Source organism: Bicyclus anynana, chromosome Z (assembly GCF_947172395.1).
Source record: "Bicyclus anynana chromosome Z, ilBicAnyn1.1, whole genome shotgun sequence".
Classification (NCBI taxonomy): Eukaryota; Metazoa; Arthropoda; class Insecta; order Lepidoptera; family Nymphalidae; genus Bicyclus; species Bicyclus anynana.
In genome coordinates, this window is record NC_069110.1 from 2,348,931 (window position 1) to 2,374,431 (window position 25,501).

General features: G+C 38.9%; 4 protein-coding genes across 4 annotated transcripts; 1 reads left to right on the plus strand and 3 right to left on the minus strand.

Annotated features, from left to right (window-relative positions):
* Positions 1-258: 258 nt before the first annotated feature.
* On the minus strand, positions 259-2,504 carry LOC112045533 (bombyxin A-3 homolog). Its single transcript, XM_052890624.1, has 2 exons — positions 1,270-2,504; positions 259-618 (listed from the first exon to the last, which is right to left on the minus strand). Exons 1-2 carry the CDS (start codon positions 1,307-1,309, stop codon positions 371-373), a joined length of 288 nt encoding a protein of 95 aa, XP_052746584.1. The 5' UTR covers positions 1,310-2,504; the 3' UTR covers positions 259-370.
* Positions 2,505-10,225: 7,721 nt separating this feature from the next.
* Positions 10,226-11,034, minus strand: LOC128198038 (uncharacterized). Its single transcript, XM_052890716.1, has one exon. The coding sequence runs from the start codon at positions 11,012-11,014 to the stop codon at positions 10,226-10,228; it is 789 nt and encodes a 262-aa protein (XP_052746676.1). The 5' UTR covers positions 11,015-11,034.
* A 973-nt stretch (positions 11,035-12,007) lies between these two features.
* Positions 12,008-21,522, plus strand: LOC112045514 (breast cancer anti-estrogen resistance protein 3 homolog). Its single transcript, XM_024081713.2, has 6 exons — positions 12,008-12,273; positions 13,798-14,025; positions 14,266-15,260; positions 15,970-16,316; positions 16,751-17,030; positions 20,042-21,522. The coding sequence occupies exons 1-6, from the start codon at positions 12,271-12,273 to the stop codon at positions 20,121-20,123; spliced, it is 1,935 nt and encodes a 644-aa protein (XP_023937481.1). The 5' UTR covers positions 12,008-12,270; the 3' UTR covers positions 20,124-21,522.
* Positions 21,523-22,407: 885 nt separating this feature from the next.
* LOC112045516 (uncharacterized) lies at positions 22,408-25,431 on the minus strand (the record flags this gene model as incomplete). Its single annotated transcript, XM_052890671.1, is given in 3 exon segments — positions 22,408-22,791; positions 23,229-23,390; positions 25,240-25,431. Coding segments are annotated over 3 exon segments (398 nt in total), but the record flags the coding sequence as incomplete, so codon positions are not given.
* Between the last annotated feature and the right edge of the window lie 70 nt (positions 25,432-25,501).

The window sequence follows — 25,501 nt, forward strand, 5'->3', positions numbered from 1 at the left end:
TATATATCCTACTATGGTGAATTTTTTATTCTATAATTTTTTCACGTATCCATTATACAACTGTTTAGCTGGTAGAGGGCAGGGACACTTGACTTTAACAAAAATTAGCTCCTATGGATCCTATAATGGATCCCTAAATCCTACCTAAAACCTCTCATAATGTTCAAAGACTTATCCCACGATACCTCCATACTCTTGGAAATTGGAAAATGGGTTTTCAAAAAACGTAGTTGACATTCACGAATAAAAGACGTAACATGATGCGAAGGATTACATTATATTATAATAATACGAGTAACATATATTTTCAGGTCCATTAAAACATTTGCCAGGTCGTCACCACCCCCCAAAAAGTCGGTGTGTGAATCGTTCAGTGGCAGTAGGTCATGAGCTCGTCCACGGTGCACGGCTTGTCGCAGCACTCCGCCACCACCTGTCGCTTGCGCCGGAAGCCGCCGCCCAGAGCTTGCTGCGCTTCGATCCACGGCCACTGCGGCTCGACAGGCTCGCGTTTCATCTCGGATCGCTTGATCAAGTGCCCGTCGCAGACCAGGTCCAGAGCCATGGCCAAACGGCGACCGCAATAGACGGATTGAGAAGACACTACCGATGCGAGACCTGTAGATAATAGAGAATGCATTAAAATCATTAATAGTTTTATAATAGTACAATAAGTTATGAGTGCGATAAGTTGAAAATTACAGCCGAGGTGATATTGCAGCTCGAGCCTTGGCCAAAGGTATAGCACAGTAAAAATATACAAGCAGTATAGTAACTCGGCCGTATTTTTGAAATAAATACCTACATATACATTACAATATTGAAATTGTTGAAACAACACATATTTTACGAGCAAATGTGTTAAAAATAAAATTAAATCTCAAATAAATGGAAATAGCAAAAGAAAGTTCCTGCAAGTATGACTGAAAGTATGACTCCAATTTAAGAATTCGAATTCGAATTTGAGATTAGAGTAATAACAGCTCTGCAATATTTTCGCAACTGTTCCTATATTTTTGAATAATATAGAGTATAGGCTCTTGAAACCGCGCTTGTAATTTTGAATCTCGTGATGATAAAAAGACACAGTCAACCAAAAGCGGCCAAACCTGAGCGATATTTCCAGTTCGGCACTATTCGTCGACAATATTAAGTCACTTTGTCTATTCGAGATACGAGTATGTCGTGGCGCCCATCTTTGGCCTACTGGTTACACGAAAAAGAAAAATGTGATATTCAATTAAATGTGATATTCAGTAAATAACTTACCCAGGAAGGCCAGGAGCAGAACTACGGTGTGAGTCTTCATAGCTGAACTTTTGCTGTGTTGCGAGTCGACTGAAAGAGGAGTGTGTGCTGAAACCACGAATTTCAGCAGCTTTTATACCCGACTCATTAATATTCATATATCGGGTGCATTTGAGTGGATTAATGGGCACTGGATCGGCGATAATTGTGATGGCAGAAGGTATTCGGATGAGCATATTTACATAATTGTTATGAGGTGGATGTGGGTGGATAAATCTTTAGACAAACATAAGTGATAAGCCCGGTACACATTATTCCAATATGATCCTGTCCTGTGATCAAATCCAGCGATGTGTAGTGCTTTAATAACATATGTCAATATACAACCTTGGTTTTAACTTCAATGTGCCCCCTCTTTAGAGAAAGATTCACTGACGCAAATTCAAGTAGGTTCCTTTCGGAATTTTTCATCAAATCCTGGCATACAAGCGGTATGCACTATCTGCTGCACAAAATTAAATAGCGTACAAGAATTAGACTAATTTGCTCAGCCATCGCTTATAAACTCATCAACACCATCGCTTTAAAATTGACCAACACTTCGCTCGGTATGCAATGAGTATGTCTTAGGTACAAAGGCCTTGTGTCAATCAACTGGAGACCTAGATACATTTCATAACTCTGTAATTACACTACACCGACAAGCATGCCCTGCAGACCGGAACTCAGCAATGCTGAGAGTGATGGAATTAGGAAGGAAAATTACAACCATGGCGGTTGTAATTTTCCTCCAGACGAGCTCTGTGTCAAAAACCTTCGTCGGCCTGCTGCAATGAAATGTCAACTTGCATCGGAACAGAGTGGTCACTCTAATTGGTGAGTAAGAGTTCTATTTCTAAGTCCATCATTACTCCAATAGTGGACTGACAATCATGGTAGTGACAAGTTGCTTAGACATTATTAAACTTCATTGTTTTTAAAATGGAACGATGTATACCGGGACTTATATTTACGAAAATGTAGATGTTGTTTTAGCATATTGAAATTAATGTCGTAAGTAAAATGGCGAACAAGATTTCTTGAAAATATTCCTTTTAACCGACTTCATAAAAAAGGACATATTGATTTACATGTCGCACTCGTAATCATTACTTGTACTAAGCTCGTAATCATCATGGCAAAGAGTTCTATGTATCTAAGGTACCTTGTCATTCGTCGTTTACAGGCCAATCAAAAGAGCTAGAACTCAGAACCGTAGAGATTATATAAAAAAAAAATATTTTGACTGCATAAAAGCCATACAGCCTACTTTAATATTTCGAGTGCGAAACGATTTTTGGGCGGTGAATCCAAAAATTGCTCGTACTAGACAAGATTACTAAAGTAGTCTGTACGGCCTCTTAGGCCGAAAACTAGAAGCTGCCCGTGCTCAATCTATACTAATACTAGCGGACGCCCGCGACTTCGTCCGCGTAAATTTCGATGTCAACTTTACTACTACCACTACCCTACCCTACCCCTACCCTACCCCTACCCCAACCCTACCCTACCCAACCCCTACATCTACCCTACCCCCTCGGTCCAGTCCTTCGAGAGTGGTGGTATGACCAAGAGAAATAGAGACTTCTATGCTAATAATATAAAGAGGTAAAGTTCGTGTGGTTGTAGGAGGTAATCTCTGGATCTACTGGACCGATTTGGAAAATTGTTTTACCAATAGAAAGCTACGTTATTTGCGAGTGTCATAAGCTATGTTTGATCCCCATATTCACACGGGAACGGGAACTACGTAAATGAAAGCGCCGGGCGTCATATAGCGGAATTTCTGCGTCTTTTAGAAATTTTGTACTATCTCCGAAATTATTTAAGTAATTAACATACTGTAAAGGGCAATTCTTATCTCCATAATATCCTTGTGATTATTAAATAATTTATTTTAATAAGGATTAAAGTTTAGTTGTATAAATAATGACGTAAACCTATGTATATAAAATTAATAATTTTTAAAACACAAAAGGTACTATATCTGCTAATATATAGAAGATAGATATATGGCGTCGCGGACTTTTTTGTAGATATTTTAAAGATACATAAAGTCTCTATGCATTAATTTCAATTTTACACAATGGTTAAGGCAGCGCATGCGAATAAGTCTGTTTAAAAGGTTTTTAGTCCGACTTGTATGACAAAAATTGTGATAACTCGGCTAATATATATGATACCAATATAAAATATAGCCTATAGCACTCCCCGATAATGTAGCATTCTACTGGTGAAAGAATTTTTAAAATCGGACCAGTAGTTCCGAAGATTACCCCATTTAAAAAATGTGACAAACTTACAAACTTACAAACTTTACCTCTTTATAATATTAGTATAGATATAGATTATAAAGAGGTAAAGTTTGTAAGTTTGTAACAATTTTTTGAAATGGGGTAATCTTCGGAACTACTGGACCGATTTGAAAAATTCTTTCACCAGTAGAATGCTACGTTATCGGGGAGTGCTATAGGCTATATTTTATATTTCTATCATATATAACTACTGAGATATCGCGGGTTTTCTCTTACAGGTCAGACCGAAAAACTTACTTATTCGCATGCGCTGCCACAACCATTGCGTATAACTGAAATAAATGTATGGAGGCTTTTTGAACCTTTAAAAGTTCTACAAAAAAGTCCGCGACACCATATATCTATCTTTTATATTTTAGCAGATATAGTACCTTTAGTACTTTAATAAATTATTTAAATTTTAAACTAAGGTTTACGTCATTATTTACACAACTAAACTTAAATCCTTAACAAAATAAATGATTTAATAATCACAAGGATATTATAGAGATAAGATTTTTCCTTTACAGTATGTTAATTAGTTATATAGTTTCGGAGATAATACAAAATTTCTGAAAGTCGCAGAAATGCCGCTATATGACGCCCCGCGGTTTCAATTACGTGGTTCCCGTTCCCGTATGAATATGAGGACCAAACATAGCCTATGACACTCGCAAATAATGTAGCTTTCTATTGGTAAAAAAATTTTCCAAATCGGTCCAGTAGATCCAGAGATTACCCCCGATAACCACACAAACTTTACCTCTTTATCGTATTAGCATAGAAGTCGCTTGGGAAATTATAGTCTTTTGGTCATAGCACCACGCACAAAAGGCTGGACCAATTTTGCTGAGGGTAGGGATAGGATAGAGGTAGGGAAGGGGTAGGATAGAGGTAGGGTAGGGGTAATTTAGGGAAAGTGTAGGGTAGGGTACGGATAAGGTAGGGGTAGTGTAGGGTAGGGGCAAGGTAGAGGTAGGGGAAGGATATGGAATGTATAGGGTAGGGTAGGGTGGGGGTAGGGTACGGGTAGGGTAGGGGTAGGATACGGGTAGGGTAGGGTTAGGGTAGGGATAAGGTAGGGGTAGGGAAGGGTTAGGGTTAGTGGTAGGGTAGGAGTAAGGTAGGGGTAGGGTAGGGGTAGATTAGGGGTAGGGTAGGATAGGGTATGGATAGGTTACGGGTAGGGTTAGGGTAGGGTAAGGTGGGGGAGGGAAGGGTTAGCGTTAGCGGTAGGGTAGGAGTAAGGTAGGGGTAGGGTAGGGTAGGGTAGGGTTGGGTAGGTTTAAGAGCAGGGTAAGGTAGAGGTAGAGAAGTTTACATCAATTTTTACGCGGACGAAGTCGCGGGCGTCCGCTAGTAAATTATATTACAGAAAATTTTATGAAAATATACCAAAAATATACTCCTTCTAAGAATAGAAGTATTTTAAATAAATATCAATACTGTTAATTCCATTTTTTATAATTGAGCTTGCTTTCTCCGGTAATTTCATTTAATCGACGACTAACCTTGTAAAGCAAATACGACGAATATAAAAGGCTATAATAATAAAATAAGGTTAATCTAATCCTACCGCCGAGTCCATTGGAACCAAGAAGCAGAACATCAATGCTAGAGGTTTTATACCTCAAGAAGACAGCGCTATTATTACTCGGGTAGCGTAGCCTCCCACAGTGAAATAATTTTTCAAATCGGTTTAGTAGTTTCAGTTGCTATTGAATGCTAACAAACAAATAAACAATCGACAAATCTTTAATCTTCTTAATATTTATATTAAGGTTCGAGTTCACCGACATTCGTTTAAACATAATCAACCGTTTAAATAAGTTAAACGCCGTTAAGTTCCTGTTCACCACAGCTCATATGCTGGTTAAGGACGTAAATCGGGCGTTTATCTTAACCAAGCGTGCATACCCCGTTTATTCTTCGTTTAAGTGTTTGACAGATAAACTGGCGGACCCGGTCAAGCTTCGTTTTGACTTATGTGCAATTCTTCCCTATCCCTATCATACCCTACTCCTACCCCTACCCTTCCCCTGCCCATGCCCTAACCCTACCCAACCCTACCCCTACCCTATCCCTACCCTGTCCCTACCCTACCCACTACCCTACTTTTACTCTACCCTACCTCTATCCTACCCCTACAATTTTTTCTCCTGACAATAACAAACATCAAAAAAATAGTGAAATCGGTCCAGCCGTTCACGCTTGATGGCGTGACCAAGGGATTAATTTTATTAAAGGATTAATTTTATTTTAAATATAGATGAAGTGTGTGTGTGAAGTGAAGTTTGCCGAATAATTCTTAAGAATTACTCCACACGCGTAATAAAATTTGTGAATGTTTTTCCTTCACCATTTGAGTTTATGTGCTATTTATATTCTTAAAATGAACACTAACTGAAAAGTTAGAGGTGCATTCCCCGAACCGGATTCGAACCTAACCTATGCTCAATGAATCGAAGGTCAAAGCCAAGCGGCAAACCAAGCCACTGGACTATCATGACTCGCAGGATAGTAGTGGTACCAAAAGAAAAGGGTAAGAGATTATAGAAAAAGCTTTACGCTACAAGATGCTGTCAAATAAATCGGAGTAGGTACATATACATATTTTAAATTTTTTTATAATTATTTATTGGAATTCGTTACATTATTCAAAAATATACACGCAAAGTAGTCAATGTCATTGATGGAAAATTATTTTTATTCAACTCATTGATCGCCACACCTTCGTTTGTGCCCACCAGGTTGGTCTGATACACTGCCTTCACGTTGGGGAGTACATTGTCTACTCTGAAAGAGCTGCCCTCAGTACACTGTGGATCATTATAATTTAGAATGCGACAACAAAACTTTTGTCGGTGCAAAGTCATTAGAGCAGTATTCGGTATGTATTTGTCTGGAACGCCTCTGTTCAAAATCGCTCTATAATTTATTAACGTTACGTCGCATGGCAATGATGATAGTATCAAAGGTAGAAAGTTATAATTGCACAGATGAGTTCTATTAGCGTCAAGGAAGTAAATATCCAAGTTGTAACTAAGAGTGTTTGCTAAGTGAGACGCTGCACGACTAGGTAATTTTAAATTTGTTCTCGAAATTACACTGTCATAGCTGGTCATAGGCTCGATTAAACCCTCTAATAACAAATAATGCGTAAAGCTGACAACAGTATTTTTAGCAATGTCTTCTCCTCGATTATCATCAAAGACTCTTCTGTCCAGCATAAGTACCAATTGACCTTCTTGTAAAGCTGTCACACCTTGAGCATGATCAGTGATGACAGTCAATCTAAATTTTTCGTCTTGTATGTAAGACATACTCGTAAGTGGATACATATTTGATTCGATTCGCCTACTAACGTTGATAGTACGTGATGTATGTTGAAAACCGTTATTGTCAATAAATAATTGTGGGTTGTTGCCGTTGCTGATATCTGTTTGTATTGACAGAAACATTTCCACTTCTCGACTTTGAGACTTCCCGTCGTAATCTATTTTAGTTTCCAATTTTATAACTTCCGAGAGAGGATTGTCAATAACATTAAATATTTTAACAGTGTGACGTAGAAAACTACCATAAAGAGATGTCAATTCAGTAGTAATCTGTCCGGACACAATTATAGTTGGTCTTATTTTATCGTTTTGCAGGAATTGTGATAGTATATCCTCCACAGGTGTAGAGATATTCGTGTTAAATATAAAACTCCTCGATCGTACATTAGCACTATTAAATGCTCCAAAATCTACAACAATAGGTTTTTCACCGGACGATTTTTGGGTTACGGTTTTTAAAAATCCAGTATGCTCATCTATTGTCAGTCGGTGCTTATTGTTTTGTAATTGTATGTCGCCGTCTTCTAATGGACGCACATTGAATACAAAGTTGGATCCATCATCGACTTTGTCAACAATACATGATGTACAATAGATGATGGCAGAATTCTTCATGCCATGATGATTTTGTTTAATTTTATACAATACGAATGCCAATGGCGGAACCCTTGCTAAGAATGTAATCTTAAAAAAATTACTTGATATCCTTATTACCTTTGCGTTATCAAATTTCCACACAGGGTTTATTTGTATTTGCATTTCATTTACATTATGATCAACGATTCCTACGTTTGGGAATCTAGTTACGAGCTCAACGACTTCAACTCTTTCATGATTCAGTGAATTAAACACGTAGAGTTGATCCCCGATTGTAACTGATTTATATGAAGTTATAAATTCTCCTTCCCTGTACAGATACTTTTCGAGAAATGTCTCATTTTGAGTTGGAGTGGAACTAAGTAGGCTCGCTGTAATCTCTTGAATGTACTGACAGTCTCTAGAGACATTCATTATTTGTTGTTGCGCGTAACTAAGAGTTTTAAATGTTAATGTCCCACTTACAACATTGCGATCTTGAAGACGAGCTACAGTCTCGCGAGCATTCAATAAAAGTTCATACAAAGTTGATACTTTAAATGATTTAAACGCTTTTAAATTGAGAGCGAAAGCAAACAAAATTTCAGTACTTCTTAAAGTTGAGTGAAGGCGTCTCAAAATAATTTTAAACTGTGCTTGCGAAGAAAAATATCCTGTCCAATAAGCGGGACTACCAGCGCTGATATCGGCGAAATTGAGAAAATCGCCTTTAAGAGTAGGAAAAGTTTTATACCTCGATAGGATGTTTTGAAAATATTCCTTACTTGTCCCAAACTCAACCGTAGCTTTATAGATATCTTGATTTATGTTTACATAATCTACAATTTTTTGATAATTGTTGATCTGGAAATCAAATTCTGTTTGAGATTCGTAGTGATGCTTTCCACCTAAAGTCACAACAACCACATTGTGAGGAGACGTTGTTCCAGTTTTGGAATACTGTTCTAATAATTCCTCAGATTTCTTTTTAATATTAAATGGGTTTATAACTTGATTTTTTGAACGATTGAAAAAATTAAATTGTGTTTCACATATGTCACCTTGCGGTCCACATGATTTAAATTCATCAGAGTTAAAAGGTAAAACGTGGGTAATAACAGAATGCTTTGGATACCGATCGTTACCAATCTTGGATAAAGCTTGATTGAGGTCTGTGAGAGCACTTTTGTCGGTATCCCAACTTTGAACCCATATAAAGTCAGTGTATTGGTATTCGGTAAGGTGTTGTTGCCAGGAGAAATGTAAATTTGTTGTAATTAGATTTGATATTCCAGATGCAGATAAAAGGTAAGGCAATGTAGGGCTATGTGTCACAGTGTCGGTCAGCCAAGCCACCTCTGGTATATAATTTAAATGGTGTAGTAGCCATTGGTGACCTGGAAGAAAAAATAAATAAAGAGATGAGTAGGTATATAGAGTATAATGTAACGATAGTAATCGATTATTATTGATTTATCGTTAGTTACCCTCGACCAGCTGATGTAGGATTCCGAATAAATGTGAAGTGGCCTCGTCTGTTTGGACCCATAACCCTGTCGTGATTTCTAATCGTCCCTCCTCCACTAGTTTGCGAAGTGCCTTTTAAAAATATTATCAACTTAGTTTCAGGATGTTGTGGCAAAAATTATTTTAATCATTATCTTTAATACCTATAACTTGTAGCAAAAACATCGAAATTTGTACTTGCAGAAGAAAATAAAAAAAATGTATGAAGTAATTCTGAGCACTAAAAATTATTTCAAGCACTCATTTTCTCATCTTCCTATATTCTACCTCTTCATATGGTGTAGAGACGTGAATCTTCAAGCCATGTATGCGTTCCAAATGTGGTGTTGGAGGCAATTACGTATACCGTGGACTACCAAACGCACAAATGTGCAAAACGCACAAATTCTATCACAGCTTCAAATTAAAACACATCTCTCAATCATTTGACTACTGCACATCCTCAGTTATTTTAGACATTACGTACACGCGGTACGTACAGTGGTAACCACAGACAGAACCACAGGTGGTAACGATAACTTGGAAAAATGTATTGTGGTGGGAAGTGTACACCATTGTATATCGAAAGACGAGAAAGACTCGAGTGAGGGACCGACTGGAGAAAAATGATTACCTTTCGGGTCTTTTGTCCAGCACTTTTCCACCACTTACTCAAGTGGGACACCTCGTTCCAAGAAAAAGTGAAGTTTGAATAAAATTGTAGCTTTTTTACAATGTTCGATAAAATCTTGCGCGCAGAACTCTTAGAGTGGTTGTCGAAGGGTTGCTTCCAAATAGTGTCAACATGAGACCGCGGAACTAAAATTACCTAAAAATGAATAAACTGATATTGTTTAAGGCTTTGGAATTGGAATGGACTTCATCTCGTACCAAATTGTTTATAAATGTGAAAGTAAGTTTGTATGCTTTAACGACTCAATCAACCATCATGAAATGGAATGTTGTAGGTATAGGTACATTGTCTATGTATAACTTCATCGATCGGATGAATGGATGGAAGCGTTTGTTGCAGCTATCTCTGTGTGTCGAATCAGCGAGTTATATCCTTTATTCTGTATTTACTATGTGTATCAATAAATACAGATTTTAATTTACCTACTTTAAATGTACATGCCATACTTACTTTCAATGCTGGCCACTTGGCGTTCCTCATAAGAGCCTCATAACGATTTTCGTAGACATGATTCCAGAAATGTTTATTGCCTATCCATGGTGGCTGAAATCATAATGATATGCATTACAATATTGCCTGAAAATAACTAAATGACTTAAAACTCCTATAGTGCCACCTTTTATCACCTCAATATCAAATTCTGAAAATACTTCTTGTGCGTCTATATCTGTTTTAGCTTCCTTAAACTCTCTGCAATTAAGTGGTGAATTCAAAGATCTATTATCATTTAAAACCACTGTTCTGATATCTGGCTCGTGATATTGAGGCGCAGTAAAGTTTAGTTCGTTCCCATATGCTTCTACTTCTTCAACTGCTGTATTTTCTCTTTTCGAACTGAAACTTTGAAGAGTTCCAATGTCGTTTATTGCAGTTTTATTAGAATTTAGACCAGCAGTACTTTTTATGAATGCCTCTTTTTCAATACTATGCGAACTCTTTTCTTCTATAGTTGGGAAGAAAATAGATGAAGGTATATTGTAGGAGTTAAGCATGAGTTCTGATAGACTTTGCATAGTTCCTTGTGCGCTTACATCGGGATCATGATTTACTTCATTTCCCTGTTTTGCATTCGTGATAGCATATTTTGCCATCCGAAGGTCGAAAGGATGCAAAATTTCATTCCTGGCAATATTCATTCGAGAAAACATCGTTTTATTTTTTCCGGTGTCAGCCGAAGTTAGAATTGTAGACATTTTTGGACGTTGCATTCTATGAACAATTGATTTTATTTGAGCAAACCCGGGGTAAACTACAACATGCTGCTTTGAGTTGTTCGAATCCTGGCTCGGGTTGTCTTCACTGAATGGTCTCTGGACCATTTTCGACTGTTTTCGGACCATTTTACGCAACGCTGTAATAAGATTTAGGTATAAAATTAGAATTACTTCCAACAATAAAATTTGATAATACAATTTACTTTACTTTTTTCATAACACTGAATTTCAAAAATGTTCAAGACTAGTAATACTGAAACTATTTTCCAATTTATTCTTCTCAGATTGAAATTCATGGCGATAATGGTAAGACGGCAAGTAAATGTGATCGCAGTGGAAGTTTTGCATCACGAGGGATGTTTAAAGAATGAACCGTCAATACGATTTGTTGATGTCCGATGTGCCGTTTGTTTGTAACTTTTACGTCTTTATACATAACATGTTGTTTTGTGAGTTTTTTTGACCATCATATAAAATATTTACCTCTTTCTGGAAGTCTCTTTCGACTGTGGAAGTGCCTTAGGCTCTTTAATGGGACCTCAGCGGCGTATCCGGGATGCGAGCGCAGAAGCATCGCCTAATAGGACCCGGAGTCATCGTGAGTTAATAACCCCACGTCCAGGTTATCTTAGACTGCATCGTCTACCTAAATGTCCGTAATTGCATGAGTAGATTTACTTATTGTTCGTAGTACGTCCTTTCTATGCCATCCTGTACTGAATAAAAACTTTTTTCATTTTTTACATTGACTACAATCTCACCTGATGGTAAGTGATGATGCAATCTAAGATGGCAGCGGGCTAACTTGTGAGGAGGAGGATGAAAATCCACACCCCTTTCGGTTTCTACACGGCATCGTACCGGAACGCTAAATCGCTTGGCGGTACGTCTTTGCCGGTAGGGTGGTAACTAGCCACGTCGGAAGCCTCCCACCAGCCAGACCTGAACCAATTAAAAAAATTTCAAACGGCCCAGCCGGGGATCGAACCCAGGACCTCCGTCTTGTAAATCCACCGCGCATACCACTGCACCACGAAGGCCGTCAAATAATCCTAGATACGCCAATGATGTGCTGAAATCGTCAGGGTAGGCAATGCATTTTTGCACCTATGAAATGGGTGTACATTGTGCATAATGCGCATGCCCCGCAGCTGCGAGTTCAGAGTGAAGTTCAACCCCTCGTTACTACCAACGTTCAAGAGAATAGGGCGAACGTTCTATCGATCGCCACGCGTCAACCCGCCGCCGCCTCGCCGCCTCGCCGCCTTGCCGACATGCTATAATAACAACTGTTGAAATAGTTATCTGTATCAAGATACAACTGTATCGACAGACAGCGAGAACAGAAATCAACTAGAAACATGGTGAGTACCAGAAGTGATCACTTGACTCGGTGCAAACCATTTCGTATTCCATAAAGTCCATTGTTAACAAAAATCACAATTGCAAACACATTAGTTAGTAATTTTGATCAGTTAGCAATAAAATAAGTTGTTGAATGTCGTATATACTCGTATCTACTACTCAAAGTTAGTGAATAGGCTAGCAGGCCGAGTAGTCTATAACATTTTTTTTGCATTAGCTGTTAATATTTTTTATATTCAGAATAAAATTAGAATTTTGCCAAATTAGGTTTTTCTTAAATTTAACTGAAATACAGGAAAAAGTTACGCATTTAGCATATTATGCAAATATATTTTGTAACTAACTGACGCCGCGCGGTTTTACTCGCGTGATTCCCGTTCCCGTAGGAATACGGGGATGCCCATACATGCTTATAGCCTTCCTCGATAAATGGGCTATCTAACACTGAAATAATTTTTTAAATCGGACCAGTAGTTCCTGAGATTAGCGCGTTCAATCAAACAAACAAACATACTCTTCAGCTTTATAATATTAGTATAGATTTATATACCTACTTATATGATTTTTAGGCGAGTCAATGAAAACATAAAACAAGATGCGGAAGTTCTCAGAAAAAGCTCCGATTTTGACGATATTCATCGTCATGTTTTTTATGTTATTTGAAATCAAAAACCTTGGACTTGGGGACGAAATGATCTATATTGTTTAAGCAATACCTAAGTAGGTATGCATGTATAAACAATAAATAATTAAAAAATACTATCTACTACTACTTCAAAAACACAAACGTATGCGGGAAACGAATTATTTCGCTTATTAAATTAATAAGCGAAAGAAAACATTATAATATTTTCTATCTACTAATCAGTTTGAAGGCGGTAGCAATGGTACAATACGAGGCCGTCTTCGAAATATACCTTTCCTAATCCTACCCTTTCTAACAAAAAAAGAATTATCAAAATCGGACCTCTCAATAAAAGTTATGCTTGGTTGTACGTTACGAAAACAGGCAGATAATTGATTCTTTACTCATTAATTTTAATGTAAAACTAAGCATCATTTTTTATTGAGTTGTCCGATTTTGATACTTCTTTTTTATTACAAAGCGTGATACATATTATGACTATATAGTAATGTAGACAAAAATATGTAGCCCTAGAAAGAGCAGTATAAGTCGACCGCTCACCTGTGTACCGACGACATCAACCCTATAAAAGGCCTATATCCTACAGTGGGTGATGATGAATTTGAATGACGAAAGAGCTAATTTTTTAATTATTTACAAGTTAGTCCTTGACTACAATCTGAGCTGATGGTAAGTGATGATGCAATTTAAGATGGAAGCAGGTTTACTTGATAAGAGGACAATGAAAATCCACACCCCTTTCGGTTCTACACAACATCGTACAGGAACGTTAAATGGCAATACGTCATCGCCGGTAAGGTGGAATCCATGCCCGAAGCCTCCCACCGCAAAGCAAGGCCTAGAGCAATTAAGAAAACCTTATTCTCGTAACGCGCAGGAGACGAGCGCCGCACCTAGCTGCGGGCTGCTGGAGTGGGAGCTGTCGCTGTCTGCCGAGCAGCTCATCTCGCACGGCTGGTACCACGGCGCGCTCGGCCGTGGCGCGGCGGAGGCGCTCCTGCGGCACGACCGGCAGTTCCTGGTGCGCGACTCGTCCTCGCAGCCCGACAACTACGTGCTCAGCTGCCGGTCTAACGGACAACACCTACACTTCGTTATACAGAGGGTGAGACTTTCTCAATAAATCTCGTTCTCGCAGTCGAAACTGCGAACGCCTTCTTCGTGATGTCCGTATGATTATGTGCGATAATTACGCAGCGCCTGATTATGTGCGATAGTACGCAACAACGCCTAGGAGTCTACTTTGGAATTTAATTTTCTATAAATAAAAATAAAAAAAATAATAATAACTTTTCACTTTTTCGAACATTCTTTAGATAATTTGAAATAAAATCATTTCTTTTAGATTGTGGTGCATCCCGAAACAGTTTATGAAAGATTTCAATATCAATTTGAAGACGAAGCGTACGACACTGTGGCAGACCTCATCACCTCGTACGTGGGGTCCGGAAAGCCAATCTCCGCCGCGTCAGGGGCAAGAATACAGTACCCAGCGAATCGGGCAGTTCCTTTGTCCAACATATCTACCGACGACTGTGGCAACGTGGCTTCTCCTAACGGGGACAACGATTACGGAAACGCATACAGTGTTTATAGCCATTTCGTAGCTAAGCCTGGAACCCAATTGAGAGTGCCTTTCAAGAAGCAGCGATCTCATTCTTTGACTCCGATAGATATGACGCAGCACGTGACGCACGGGAAGAGCGCCAGCGCCGACGGAGTCATCCAGAGCCAGACAAGTAAATACCCTAAAATATTTTCAAGCGAGTCGAACTCGGGGTCGAACACTTGGGACGCGAACTTGCCGACCAGCCCTCCAGCGAAGCCCGCTCGCTACGATGGGCCGAAAGCCGACGACAGAAGACCGGAGCCGCACAGACTCTACCACGTCTCCGGGTCCGATTCAGGAAACGGATCCGGCGATTCGACCCAGAGTTCCGCTCACAGCGATCCAAATAAATCGAGAAATGACTCTGACTACAACCCGGCTAACACCCCGACGATCAAACAACAATTCGATTACGATTTAACAGAAGCAAAGTTGTTGCAGCTAGAAAATCTGGACTATACAGTCGAGTCGAGAATCAATTTGGAAATTTTTCAGTCTCAAATCATAGCAGCGTCTCTAACGAAACCTTTAGAGTCAGAGACTTTGCACACGATCAAACTGTTGCTGCGAACATCGGGTCCTCGAATTTTGGCAAACCATCTCACGAAAATAGATCTTCACTTTCTGTTCGATGACTCTATACAAATAGAAAGGCTGAATAAAACAGCGTCAGGAATAGAACTTTGTTTTCTTCCTCAGGGACGCATGTTACGTTTAGATGTCATTGAAAGGTATACCCCAGTTAAACCTCGAAGTGAGGAGTAATAAACTGTAAAGTGTAAACATAATGTTTGAGTGTTTGAGAATAACATTAATCAAAATCTGACACTTACAGCTCATTATCTCTCATTTCTGAGGTTGAACTCTTTATTTTTCTTATTTGACTAGCCTATAATTTATATCTATTACTACTATACTTAAAAACTAAAAAAAACTGTAACTAAAAAAATATATCGGTAGGTATTACTGTCCGTCTTTACGTCGAATGAATGAAACAAAATGAACTTGACACGAGTTTTTATTTAATTTATTAACAAGCTGTCGGTTTCGTAATTCAGAAATTACAGACATCACAACCCTCAGTATATAAGGTCTGAATAATTTGAAACCTGTATATACCTACCTAATTTGGAAATTTATAAACGCCCGGCCAAAAGCATTTATCATTATCATCATCATCATATCAGCCGATGGACGTCTACTGCAGGACATGGGCCTTTTGTACGGTCTTCCAAACACGATCCTGAGCCGCCTGCATCTAGCGAATCTCAGCGACTCGCTTGATATCGTCAGAGTTGATCAACATTGCGTTTTCTAGTGCGGGGTCACCAATCCAACACCTTCGGACACCAACGTCTATCGGTCCAGCGTTCCATCCAGCGATTAGCATATAGAGAAGTTCATGCATATCTTGATATTGATTTACTAAATTATTTTCAGGGTCGAAACCTTTCGTCTTCTCGTAGCCGTGACCGTTCTCACTTGTCAGACGGACAGACAGAGAGCCGACACTATAAACGACTGGATACTCCTAGCTATCGAAACTAAAACGGCGCTAGGAAACTTGTATGGTTTCTCTGCAATCATGTTCGGCCTATGCATGCCTCAAGTGGAGCGGTTGGAGAACGCCTGGAACGTTCTGAGACGAGTGTACACCGACAATGCGTTCATGTTCGAGGCGAAGCTTCGGCCGTGCTTCAAGAGCATGAACGAAGGGACGTATCCGCTGCCGCCTAACACCACCGCTCCGTACGTGGTGCCGTCCGTATTGTGCTTCCATTTGTTCGGTGAGTACCTTCGCAGTTGCGTAGTAGTACCTGATTTTAAAATGGAAGCGAGCTCACTTGGAAGAGGCACAAGTTTATTCTACTCTCATGGTTTCTACGCGATATCGTACCGGTACACTAAATCACTTGGCAGTAGGTACGTCTTTGCCGGTAGGGCGGTAACTAACCATCAGCCGATGCATACCTACTATCAGAACCAACCTGAGTTAATTAGCCTGACCTGACCTGAGCTGGGAGCTGAGAATTGAACTAAGAAACTTGAGAACTACAGCACTGCCAACTGCGTCAGAAAGGTCGTCAAAACCATGACTACGGAATTAATAATAAATCTAAACAAGCTAAATTCCTGTTTAATGAATAGAATTCAGAAAGCAGGCATCAATGGGAAGCAGTAAATCTGTAGTAAAAATATCTAGATGTGTGACTGTTCACAGATGGAGAAGGCGGAGGCCTATTGCGACCGGACGAGACGTTCCCGAGCAGTCTCGTAAGCAGCTTGGAGTTCGACTTCGATGCCACAGCGGCCCACCTGGAGGCGGCGCGACAATTTCCTCGGCAAATAGAGACGTTCAGACGCAACGCGCGTACCGTCGTGCAAGAGATGTCTTCGCTCGGTCCGATGTTGGATCCGACACTGCTGGAGTTGTTTAGGACAGAGTTCCACATAAGCTTCCTGTGGGGTGAAAGGGGCGCCCTAACAGGACCCAACCAGAGGTGATAATAAAATACTAAAACTCTTATGCAAACGTAACTTTAACTTATATTATAGGATAATCACAAGCAATGAGATCAATAGTAAATAAAATTACAACACAAAAACACGTTTAAAAAAAAAATATGTTTGACCACCATTGCCCGATATGGATGGTAATACCGGTCAGCAGAACGACATTACCGGTCAGACTTTTAGCGACACAAATCGCATACGTATCCTTCGGGCGATTCACAGCCCGAACATTCAGCGTGAGCCCAAAGTCCACACTGAACACACCTGTACCAAAGTTCGTTGTTCTGGCCATAATCGTCGCATAGTATACACTTATTCTGAAAATCTTCGATATCGGTGTCATCATCATCATCACGTACATCTATCATGTCAATTTCCGAATCCGACGAAGTTTCACAATTACTTTCTTGAAGAACTTTCTTTTTCACCTTCTTTATTGACATTTTAACTGGTACTTTCATTGTCGACTTTTTTCCTGACTTTCTTTTAACACCTCCTTTATTTTCTTTCTTCTTTTCTCTTGTTGCTCGTCTCTCTTCTTTTTCTTGTAAGGCTTCTTTATAAGGAGTGCTAGTGAGAACTTTTGCATGCTGTTTTCGAGCATTCTTACTATTAACGAGTTTTTTCGGAACTGATAAAAGATCTTTGGCGGTTACTCCTGAAGTTGTGGGAACTGAATGATCTATTGCTATTGATTGTGAAACTTGAGTGGAAAGAATTGTATCTGTTGAGTTGTAATCATTGAGAAGCGATGGTGAACCTGGTGCTGATATATTGTGCTCTATGGTTAGTTGAATGATTTGATCCGGAGTTTTATTGTCCATTTCGCGCCTCTCTTCTATCGATACTACCAATTCACTACTATTCAAAACTTCAGCAGCCAAAAAATCTTCTTCTGTAAATATGTCTGGGTTCAGGGGATATATACCGGTAGAAGCGAATCCTGCTTCGGCCTTTGGAATGGTTGCAATTTTTTGGAATGCTTTTCTGAAAAGCGAGGCTAAATCGTTTTGGGTGATCTTTCGCCCCAATTCTGTTTTCATCAAAAGATTGCACTCTTGTTTATAGGCAGCTTTAAATGGACCATAAATGGAGACATCTAAAGGCTGAATTCTATGAGATCCATGTGGCGGTAATGACAACATTACTATGTTGTTAGTTTTACAAAACTCATACGCCCTCAGAGATATATGACTAGAGTGATTGTCTAAAATAAGCAGTATGGGTTCGTTTTCTGACGGTTTTGTAAAATTAGCGAAATGTTTTAACCAGGCCACAAACAACTCTTCATTTATCCACCCGTTTTTTGAGCACCTGTATATAGCGCCACGTGGACCATCGTTTTCTAGTGCTGGGGAATGTCTCTGGCGGGGAAATATTAACATTGGTGGAATGTAAACACCAGTAGCACTTACTGCACATACAGCCGTTACATTTTTCCCTCTTTCACCCGAAGTTATAGAGCCTACTCGTTTTTGACCTTTCTCAGTTACAATTTTACCTGGGTCTTGAACGGAAGAGAATCCGGTTTCATCCACATTATAAATATTTCTTGGCAAAAACTTATATTTTTCCATCAACTCTCCAAGCAATTTAAAAAATAAACCAACTTCATCCTTGTTGAATGCAGTTGCACGGTTTAGGCTGGTGCCTTCAGCTTTACGATTTGATAAATTATTTCTTTTCATAAAACCCATTAGCCAGTCCTTTCCAGCCATGCCAAGATTTTTATTGAAGTTATGCATCAAATTATTTTTATCAGCATACTCGTACGCCATCTTCCTTATTTGTATTGAAGTACACCCATAAAATATCTTGCCCAGAAATTTAACTTGCTCTGCCATTTCTGCCTCTTGTTCCTTAGAAAACACAGGATTTCGTCCAAGAGACGGCAATTCAGAGTTCTTTTTTTTTATTCGTTCTTGGAGTGTCGAAAATGGGATACCAGTAAACCGCGCTGCCTCTCTTATTGGAGTCCCTTCCTCGACAAGTTTAAATGCTCTGGTTATGTCATTTTGGCTCCAATTCACCTTCAATCCTTGGTTCCTGTTACGAGGCATTCTGAAACTAAAAATACATGATGTATATTTCTGTAGAAAATACAAACGTAGCGAACAGACATTATTTATACGTCTAAATATCAGCTATTTGTATATGTGACTTGCGGGTAATACCGGTCAAAGGTGACCGGCATTACCCACCCATACTACTTTTAAGGTTAATAATAGTTTAAGAAAAAACATGCCACAAACTACTTGAAATGTACTATGAAATAGATAGCCAGATAACTAAATAAGAAAAATTATTGTAGACAATACATGAAAACGAAATAATATGATACACACCTCTTATGTTCCGCGAACAAAAAGTTGTAAAAAAATGGCGCGAAACGAACAAACGTCTTGTTCTCGGCGACGCGCGGTCGGAACTGGACGGAGGTCGGTGCGTAGGAGCGGGGAGCAATCACGCCACCCTTTACGTATGTGTAAGTGTGTGTAAACGCAATATTTTGTTTGATAGTTTGGTGACCGGTATTGTCACTTGACCGGGATTACCCCATTTTACCCTAATAATAGTAAAAGAATAAAAAATCCCGGCTGCATTTAATATTATAACTGAAAATAAATAAAACAAGTTCTAATCAGAAGTGCAGAAAGCAATTAGAAAACAGCCGGCACCAATAGTTTTTCCAAATTTGTATGTAACCAACATCGAAGTATATTAAAAAAATATCAAAATCTGACCTCTCAGTAAAAAGTTATGCGTGACGTTTTTCGATGTTCATATACAAAAAAAATATATAAACGAATTGATAACATTTCAGTTCTCTCCGTCTTTTCGTCGGTTCAAAATCAGCTATTAAACGACTTAATATATTGTTCCCGATATAATATATTGTACCTACAGTATCCATAACACAGGCTACGCTGTACGCTTACTTAGGGGTTACATTAGTGATCTGTGTATCATTTAAGTACATTAATTTATTTATTTAAAGGTTCTCGAGGCTGGCAGACATCCTCAGCACAATGGCCGCGAGACTGGCGAGCCAGCCGCCGGACGGCGACGACGCTGTTTGAGATATTTGTGAATACAATAACAAGTGAATGTCTATCTCGAAAGAGCTACAAAAGTGACCCTTTTTTATAACAATTAGCAAACCCTGTGTTAAATTTATATTACGCAGTAGACTGTCGTCATGTATCATTTGTAAAATTTCCAACATAAGATTGTATAGTGAGGTCGCTAGCTCGCTACTCGGTGTTCGCTGATACGAGTATGTATGTCAGTATGTGGCTAGTATTGTGCGTTTATATTATTTACTAGTGCGGTTTAAATAAAGTTACAAACGTTTTTGTTTTGACAGAACTCATATATTTTGTTGTACCTACGACGGTTCCTACATAGAACTTTAAACCTGACGCTTTAGGTCCTACCTACTAGACGTTATGTCGGAAAAATCGGCTTCGAAATGCAAATGAACCGGGAAAACTGAATTTTGGATTTAAGGTAAACTAGAAAGTTGCATAAAAAACTCTTCAAATTCTTGACCAAGATTTCCCATGTGTCAATTTCTGCCATCATATAAAGTGTTCATCAATAAATTTTATCCAATACTTTTTTTTTGCTGTTTATATATTCTCTTTAATTAAAGCCGTATTAGAGGCGGATTTACATTTGTCTGACGTGCCGTGTTGTGGCGCACCAGAACAGAATCGACATCATACATTTTATATGGCAACGTTAACACCCATGTGTTGTGACATGTCGTAATGGCTTCTGATGTGCCGCATACAAAATCTATGAAACAGATTCTGTTCTGATGCGTCACAAGTCACAACACGACACGTCAGACAAATGTAAATCCGACATAACGCTCTACATCGTTCACGTGTCGCTCATCGTTATTGAGATATCGATAGAAAAATAAAAAAAAATGAAGTTACCGAGTTTTTTTTTTATTTTTTCACCATTGGCTGTGGTGCAAATTGGTGTCGCCAACCCCATTCCTGAGGAGATTGATGTATTCGCCGACGAATGAAATCGACGCTTCTCCTATTGCTGTGGTTACAATGAGGGTATTAGCATCCACAAAAACCTGCACTACTGGACTAGGTACCTACTGTAGTACGGAGAGGTTGTTATGAGTTTGGGTGAGAGGATGTTTGTACAAACGAATGTCGCCACATCTACAAAACTACTAGTCCGATTTCAATGCGGTTTTCAGTGATAGGTTCAGATTTGATTGGTGCATGTTCTTAAAGAGGAGGTCACTAGGGCGGCGCTGCAGGAAGTTTGTGCAAAACCGAATGTACTACCGTTACACCCCCCATTCGGTTTTGCATTTTGTATATTATTATAGGCCTTTTGTAGGGACTTCCAAAAGGCCTATGTCTTACAGTGGACGTCCATCGGCTGATATGATGATGATGATGATGATGATGATGATATTAATATAATAGTTACTATATATTACAGAAACTCGATAGAACTTGATAAGTAAATATTTCTGTAGATAACAGTGAAGTATTTTTTTAAATGACGCACTAGATTGAAACTTAATTGAAAAATAATAAAATAAGTCGGAGAGTTCTTAATTATTTTATCGTTTTTAATTTAAGTACGATTCTTGTCTGGGTTATACGATTCCGCAACCCCTACAATATTTTCTACCCTACCATATTGCCTCAGAGTAAACATAAGTAACATTCTTATAGGTGAGTGGGCATTAAAACATCTATAAAATGTAAGTATACCTACAGACCAACAATACGATGGACCTTAATGCACAAGAAATTCAAGTTGATACTTATATAATATTCTTAATAATATTGATTAATTTTATAATGTTCCGCGCAACCTTCTCAATTTTTTCTATCAAAAGATCCTTCTGCTGATAATAAACAACACAAAAAGAAAAAGCAAAATCAGTCTAGCTATACACGCGTTATGCTATGACCAAGGGAAATAGGAATCTCACTAAAAACATTTTCATGTAAGGTAAAGCCAATGAGAACGCTTGTAAATAAACACTTAAAAAAAGTTATCAGGTATCATGGGAATCCAATTCTATACAATACTCTCTATTATACTTAGCTTATAGGGTTCTGCGTGAATCATCATCATCATCACCAGTATCAGCCGATAGACTTCCACAGCTGGACATAGACCTCTTGCATGGACCTCTAGGCACAATACTCTCGAGTTGCCAGTATCCAATGGCTTCCTGTAACCCGCTTGATATCCTCGGTCCAGCTGTGGGGGGTCGACCACCGTTTCGTTACTCAAGGATCTATTAGAATATAGGTCCACATATTATGCTGAATATTAGTAAAATGATTAGTAAATCAAAGATACACAGTGTCAATTTTGTTAACTTAATTATTTAATATTTTAACATTTATTACATAAGTGAGTTACCACTTCCTTTTTTGAAATTGGTTAAAAACTGTTATTTATTCTTTCTACATTTACATCGATCGGGATCGAACCCAGGACCTCCGTCTTGTAAATCCACCGCGCATACCACTGCGCCACGGAGGCCGTCAAAAGTTAATATTAATTACAATTTTTTTATTTTATTTTCTCACTCTTTTGGTCTGGGTCGGGATTAGAAGGAGGACCTTGTCTTTTGTTGTGTCTGCTAATCCTAGTTTTCGTGCTGGTCCACGTCTTTTCTCTCTACCGTCTGCGACGTTCTTCACTAATGTTGCGTCCGAGTTAACTGTTGATGGAGATTCGACTTCCCTATAAAAAAAATTAATTACGTCATAATCGTCATTACCGCCCTATTTAGGTGTTCTAGCCTCGCTAAATCCACTTATGAGATATCTTCCCCAAATTTTGTCTGTTTGCAGTGTTCCTACCCTGCTTTTTAATGGATACATGAGAAAGACGTAATAATCCCGGGCCACTTGTCAGTTGCAAATGTCAATCAGTAAGTCTTCAAATTTTGTTTGCACAAACTTATGCAGGAAACTAATGAGCAGAAGGAAACATTATAATATTTTCTATTTACTGATTACTCTGAAGCCGGTGCCAATGGTACAATTCATGGGTGCACAATCAAACTTACCCTCTTTTCTACCTTTGGTATTTCATTCTATGCCCGTAAAAAAGTATTTGTCCCCTGCAGCACCACATAAAATTTAGTCAGAACTTAATACAGATATTGTGATACCTACTTGTTTTTCTACGGACGGCAGACTCGTAGTACAGTCCTACTGAATGCTGAGCAGATGACGTCCCGTCTGAGATGCCGGCTGCTGAGACGTAGGCTGACACATCGGCTGAGACGTGTCGGCTGAGACTTCCGGATTCAAAGATGCCTGTTTGTCGGCTATTCGCTGTCAAATATTAGAAATTTCCAAGCATTATATTATGTTATTAGGTATATAAATGCTAAATATGGTTGGGTTGCTCCCGTTTTTAGAACATTATCTTAGTAAAGCACATCTACTCGATATTGGGTGGTACCTACATAAACAATCGAAAATTCAACCCTACGTCGACATGGAGAGAAAAATTGTCTCTTTGTTGCCAAAGAAAGTACAAAAGAACAGTCAAGAAATGCTACTTACTCTTAAAGAGATTTCATAATTTGCTGGTGGACATAGTGCAACTATTTTAGCAGTGACTAATATTTATAAATCATGCATGTTTCTCGTCTCATTCGTACCCAATCCTTGCATACATTTTAGACCATCAACTTGAAATTTTATAACGACAGATGATCATACTCATAAAACGTCATAATCATAAAAGGTCTCGTGAACAGTATCACGTTTGTCACGTGTAAAGAATGATGAAATTTCTATGAGAGAAAAAGACTCCACAATGTGGAAAACACTGATAGAAAATGTTTGCAGAAAATTAAATCGCTTCTCTTATGCGTTATTCATGCTGTCTAAGGTAGTGAGTCAGAATACAGTTATGGAAGCATATAATCTTACATAACCTCTACACTTAGATATGGTATAATTTTTTGGGGTAACTCCACTGATAGGGAAATAGTCTTAGGGCACAGAAAAAATGTATATGGGTTATTTGTCACCTAAAAACCTACGTGTATACCCTATTTTAAAAATTAAAAATTATGTCTAGTCCTTGTGCAGACAAGGACTAGACATAATTTTATCAAATCTCTCTGTCTGCATATATATTTATCAAATCTAATGAAAGCTTTCATAGTTTCTAATTATCCAAGAAGACAAAATTCATTACATAAAGCATTTCATCATCATCTGCGCGATTATCTTATTATAAAAGTATTTTGCATAGGGCTCTCAAGTGGCATACCACTACCAGGATGGTGACGCGACTATTACGTCTTAGCCTCATGTATCATGTAGGATAGGAACAATGCAAACGGGCAAAATTTGGGGAAGTTATTTCATTAGTGTAATGATAGGCTGAAACCTAAATAATCGTTTTCTGCTCTTTGGGGGGAAAACAGTTACATTTTAAAAGGGGAGGAGGGATCCCCTTTTTAAAGGGGAGGGAATATAGAACTTAGACCCAATGGTGTTCACGCTATTCCGATGCAAGGTGGTGGGCTTAGGGTGATAATGTTTACATTAACAACCACTATCGGATGGTAATTGATAATGGCTGGGGCTGAAGGCTTATCATGCTCTCCAAAGCCCGGGGTGTAACACCACCAACTTCCCATTCCCAACTCTGGGCTGAGAATTTTAACTAATAATTTCTTAGAAGAAAGAAAAACTCAGTATGTCATAGCCTAACCCTGGATGCAAATCCAGGACCTCCCACCCATTAATACTAATTATTGGTCAAATTATAACTTTTAACATATCAAATTATAACCTTAAGCATAATACCACAGGAATGGAGAAATTCGTGATTGATGATCCCTATAAAAACTACTCTCTGGTGCAATTGGTAGTGCTGTGGTTCTCATCAAAGATGTCCTGGGTTGGAATCCCAGTATGAATCAGTTTAGGTTTTTATATTCTCTAAATTGGCTGTGGTGTGATCTGGTGGTATGCATAGGCTGTGACAAGTTACCACCCTACCAGCAAAGGCGAAGAAGCCGAGTGATTTAGGGTCCCATTACGATTCTGCTTGGAAACCGCCAGAGGTATAGGTAGAATTTACTTTACGCCTCTTCAAAGTAAGCCCGTTTCCTTCATAAGCAGCAACGCCACTTAATATCAGGTGAGGACAAGGACTAACTTGTTGGCTGAGCGGTGCACACGCAGCGGTCATGGCAGACTCGTGCGCAGAAATGGCGCACGTTCGTCGGTCGTAGCAAACTCGTGCGTAAAAATGGCGCACGTGCGGTGGTCGTGGCAGTCTCGCGCGCTGGAATGGCGCCCGTAGCGGGCGTAGAGGCCTTCTTGGGTCTGCGCCAAAGCTCTGCGATTGCTGAAAACGAAATTATTAACTTAATAAAACCAAATTTTTTTTCCTGCATCGTTGGAGCAGTGGTTTGCCT